At 41.0% G+C, this 4677-nt stretch overlaps 1 protein-coding gene across 3 annotated transcripts in view; it reads right to left on the minus strand.

Annotated features, from left to right (window-relative positions):
* Nucleotides 1-786: 786 nt before the first annotated feature.
* The window catches only part of nt5c2l1 (5'-nucleotidase, cytosolic II, like 1), a 12438-nt gene continuing 8547 nt past the window's right edge, over nucleotides 787-4677 (minus strand). For 2 of the 3 annotated variants that reach the window (XM_027006513.2, XM_027006512.2), the window contains 8 exons: nucleotides 4332-4373; nucleotides 4062-4163; nucleotides 3895-3961; nucleotides 3372-3542; nucleotides 3005-3056; nucleotides 2797-2857; nucleotides 2446-2622; nucleotides 787-1775 (listed from right to left, as the gene is read on the minus strand). In XM_027006513.2, coding sequence (XP_026862314.1) covers nucleotides 1638-1775; nucleotides 2446-2622; nucleotides 2797-2857; nucleotides 3005-3056; nucleotides 3372-3542; nucleotides 3895-3961; nucleotides 4062-4163; nucleotides 4332-4373 — 810 coding nt within the window. In that variant the 3' untranslated portion in view covers nucleotides 787-1637. The remainder of the gene's footprint in view (nucleotides 1776-2445; nucleotides 2623-2796; nucleotides 2858-3004; nucleotides 3057-3371; nucleotides 3543-3894; nucleotides 3962-4061; nucleotides 4164-4331; nucleotides 4374-4677) is intronic. The other variant, XR_003410386.2, reaches the window with a different exon arrangement.

The following is a 4677-nucleotide window of genomic DNA, read 5'->3' on the forward strand; positions in this document are numbered from 1 at the left end:
ACATTCGATAACATTTAAGTTCGGAGATACTCAATTTCATATCAGCCTCGAACCTTTTCACACAGCAAAAAGCGTGGGACCACCATCTTCGTTTGTGTTGTCTGCTTCGTCGCTGGGTTTTGGTTACGGTTTCGGATCTGGATGGCGAAAGTGCAAAAGCGGTGCGGTTTAATCGTGTTTGTAACGCTGTTTTCACTCGCCTACTAAACTCGACTTTGTCGGCATCTTGCGGGGGACACGAGAAGACTGAGCTGGACGCTACTGGTCTCTAACGGGGTGATCATGCAGTGTCTGCCGAGGGCCGACTAAGGCGGTGGAAGAGCGAGCAGTCGAAGGCCTTGGGCTTACACTTTATTATAAACAGTGGCACAACAATCATAACATTGTTTTAAAAACGGCGCGAAGAGGGAACCTAGGAAACCCTGAAAGTTACTTTTATTAATTTTCAAATCCTAATTTTTCTATAAAAGGCACAACAAACCTTAAAAACTACGACCAAGTTCGGGTCTTTCCTCTTTTGTCTTATTAAATTCAGTTAAACGTAAAATTTCAAATGCGGTAAATGCCAGGTAAACAATAGATTGAAAGTAATCTTATAAATACTGTACACAACAGAGCTGTCATTTTCCCATGAAGCTGTGGAGGCGTCTAGCCATAGACACACACACGTAACGTTCAGTGTTCTCACCTCAGCCTTATTCAGGCAGCAGACAAGCTCCTCATAAGATGAAACTGGTTTCCCAAAGCTGAGGAAACACTACTCTTCACAGGGACTGTGGTCTTGTCTGACTGGGTGTCAAGGACTGTAGTCTTAATGAAGAACTAGGAAGAGAGCCACACTAACATTCCCATAAACTACCAGGTCACTGTCTCAGCAGAGCTCCCCAGTTCATGTTAAATCCTTGACGTTGCTTTAATACTTTTATGAGTTAGGTGGGTTTGAATCTGTGTTACTGACGGTTGTAGACACTACTACGCTATAATACTGTAACCATTGTAACATTTTTAAAAATAACTCATTTACTGGACTTCTAAACTGTCTGTTTTACAATTGCTCAGCAATGGATTAAAAGATTCAAACTCCAGATTATGGGCTGCTTGTATACATTACTTAAAGTAGTTAAACGAACAGTTGATTAGTTGTGCAGATAATCATCATAGAAACGCACTAGCAACCATCATACAGACAAATTGGTGCTGAATGCCACCAGGAAGCACTCAGTGCTATTCACATTAGTTTTCTTTGGGTGAAGAGTTCTATAAAGTATGGAAAAGTGGAGGTAGCAAAATCTGGCCTGGGTTCCCTGACCTGAGCAGTGAATAAAGTCGACTGAAAAAGCTTACATTTACAGGCGCATGTAACGGAAAACACACACACTCATGTCTCCATCTTAATACCTGTGTTGTTCTGTCAACAGTTCTCCAGTCTACACATATCCCACGCACTAAGACAGCCTGAACACAGGAATTTAAAAATAACAAATGAATGAAAGTGAAACTCAGCCAGCACAGTGTTGTGTTCAGACTTCAGAGAGCATCGGGAAACAACACGTATGGAGCCGGAATCTGTAACACTTTCTCACAGATTGAGTATGAGGTCTATTCTTTCTCAAACTATCATAAATCCTGCAGTTACATTAGTGTTGGGCTAACGAGCACTGAACATGTCCCACTGTGACTGGTTTGATGGTTGTGCTCCTGATGATATGATTGGCTGAGAGGTCTGGCAGGGGAAGATCCTTAGTCAGAGAGGTCACAGCAGACTCATGGGGCATCTGTTCCAAAAAGAAAGAAATTCCCATGTAAAGTATACAATTATCCACTATTGATCAAAGGATCTCATCTGCAACACCTTTTATCATCTTACTTGCATGAAAGTGGGTTTTCATAAAGGTATGTGTACTTTGCAGTAGTGAAGTGATTTTAGTTAAGAGCTTTAATTATAAAAAAAAATCTTTGCATGTCTATACTGTTGTTTTGAATGTACAAATATTTTTAAAAAACTGTGAAGACTTATGGAGCTCGAATACCAAAAACAGTAGAGGCAAACAAACTTCCAGTTAGGATGTAATTTAACATTTTGAAGAAATTTTGTTGATGTTCTTTATTCTAACAGGCTGCTTTTATTCTAATATAAATAGTGTTTACAACTCCTCTGCTCTTCATGATCTGTAAGGTATTTACAATGTAATATCATTTACATAAAATTACTGTTATATTTAATATTCATATTATCTTTCATTTTTGCACAAAGGTTTTGCACAAAAAATCGTATTTTTAATAGTAAAAATTATTTTGTGCACATGCAGAATATACAACAAAAATCATATAAAACTGGAATATATTGCAGTCTGATGTTGATAAAATCCAAACGAAAGAGAATGTATTATAATATTTTCAGTATATCCCTTTTTTAATACAGATTGAGCATTTTGTGGGGGTTACCAGGACATTGGGGGCTCTGAAGAGGTGAGTGCTAGGGTACTGGAGGAGGCTGAGACAGGACACAGCGTACAGGTCAGCATAGCGCAGCAGCTGGCTGGCAAAGAGAGTTTTAATGGAACCATAGCGAAGGAGGCTCCCCATCTTCCCATAACCCAACTCCATAGTGTATGTTATTTTCTGTGGGACACACACACACAGGAATGAAAATGGCATCATACAATTAAACCATCCTTAAGTTTAATTCATACTGAAATGGTTTGCAATAGCAGTATATTATAAATATTATTCGGTAAATAATTAAGAAATCTAACTCACCATAAAATATAATTGCTAACATAATTAAGGGCTTACCTTGATCTTGGACTTGATGAAACCAATGTCTGAATGATCTGAACAGCCACTGTCTGTTTGCCTGGAAGAACAACGACATGAAAACGAACGAAAGTTGCAGTGCGTTTGAAATGCTCTACAGCCATCTACTGTTCATTTTACGCATTGCCTCTCATTGCATATTTCAGGAATGCACATTTTCTGACTGCAAAGGCCAGCGCATACTCACTTATGCAGTTCAGCGAGTTTTATATCAAGCTGCCTCAGCTCCTCAAACATAACTGTATAAAGATGTACAAAATTAATTTTCCAGCCATACCCTTGGCTTTCTCCTTAGATTTATTAGTCAGTTTTTAATAAAGCAACACATTATAAAGATTATGTTTCATATACCCACGTGAAGACAAACTACATGTAATAAAGGTAAATGTATTTGGCTATTTAACCCAATTCAGAATGGTAGCTAATATTGCCATTATTTATGCTGTTATTGATATAACTAGTTACAGTGAGCGTCCTACAGGATATGGCCTGGGGCTAACCGGCCTCCACTACTGTTCAGTCATTGTTAGCCCTATTAGTTTGAAGGTGCTTACTGGAGTTGTCGGTCCACACTCGTAGCTCATTGGCTAGTTCAGGTACGACGAGGAAGGTCTTCCAGCCCTGACGCTTCTTGGACTTGAGAATGTCGCCAAAAATATGGTCTCCCACATAGAGAATCTCTTTCCCCTTCACGTCCAGCAAGTCGCATATGATGTCAGATGATCCTGAGCAGGAGCAACACAGACCCCAAACGGAAGTGAAACTAGAGACAGAAGGAGCAGCACTCTGGAACAACACTCCGGAGCAGCACTCCGGAGCAGCACTCCGGAACAGTACTCTGGAACAGCACTCCGGAACAACATTCTAAATTGCAAAGGTCTTACTTGAGGACAAAATTAGGGTTAATTGTGGAAAGAGGCTATCAGTGGTGGGGACACTTGAGAAGCAGCTTTAAGAAAAGTTGACCTCCTTCCTCCTTTTATAACAGTCCTCCTGTACCCAGATGTACCCAGAGCAGTATGGCACTGTCCTGCCACCTGCTCTGTCTGCCTGGCATGAGGAGAGACTTGCACGTACCTCCTGAGTAGACCGTCCCATGATGCAGGTGTCCTGTGTAGGTTCCTATTCGCAGCTTGCCTGTGTCCTGCGTCAGGAACATGTCAGGCTCAAACAGGGAAGAGCAACACCTTTACCTTCACACAGCACCCAGAGGGCGAGAGAGGGATGACCAGGGTGAGCCGTACCATGTCCACCTGTCTCAGCACTGTCCCCTCGCCGAAAAACAGAGGCTTCTGCGTGTCCACCACCACCAGGTCGAAAAAGGAGCGCCACGATTTTCTAGGGCTCTGTGGGAGGAGGTGCTTTGACAGTGAGATACAAGGAACATAGACATGAACACACACAAAAAACCTATTTGCTTCATATTACAGAAACGAAAAGACTAAAACATACATTTAAGAAGAATTAAATATCAGGTTTTCAATTTTTTTTTTTTTAAAGGATAAGTTGCTCACCTTTGAATCAGGTGGCGCATCTAACAAGTATTTCAAAATGGCCTGGTTAGAACGAAAAAAATGACAATTTTACTCATTATTTAGGATTTTAGGAGTTGAAACAAAATCCTGGATAGGAGTTTTACTTTCTGAACCCAAACTATCCACTTCTGGAACTGCTTTGGTTCCCAATTCTGTTCCCATGGCAGTTTGGTTTTTCATGTTGTTCCACCTCCTCAAGCCTGAACCATGAAATGAGAGGCTGCAGAGTCTTTTGTTACTTTGGCCCAGGTGTGTGGAGGAGTCAGAGCAGAACAAAAACCTGGTCTGGCTGGGGATCTTTAAGCAACGAGAACCAGGCTGTACA

The sequence above is a fragment of the Electrophorus electricus genome, chromosome 17 (assembly GCF_013358815.1).
Source record: "Electrophorus electricus isolate fEleEle1 chromosome 17, fEleEle1.pri, whole genome shotgun sequence".
In the NCBI taxonomy this organism is placed as follows: domain Eukaryota; kingdom Metazoa; phylum Chordata; class Actinopteri; order Gymnotiformes; family Gymnotidae; genus Electrophorus; species Electrophorus electricus.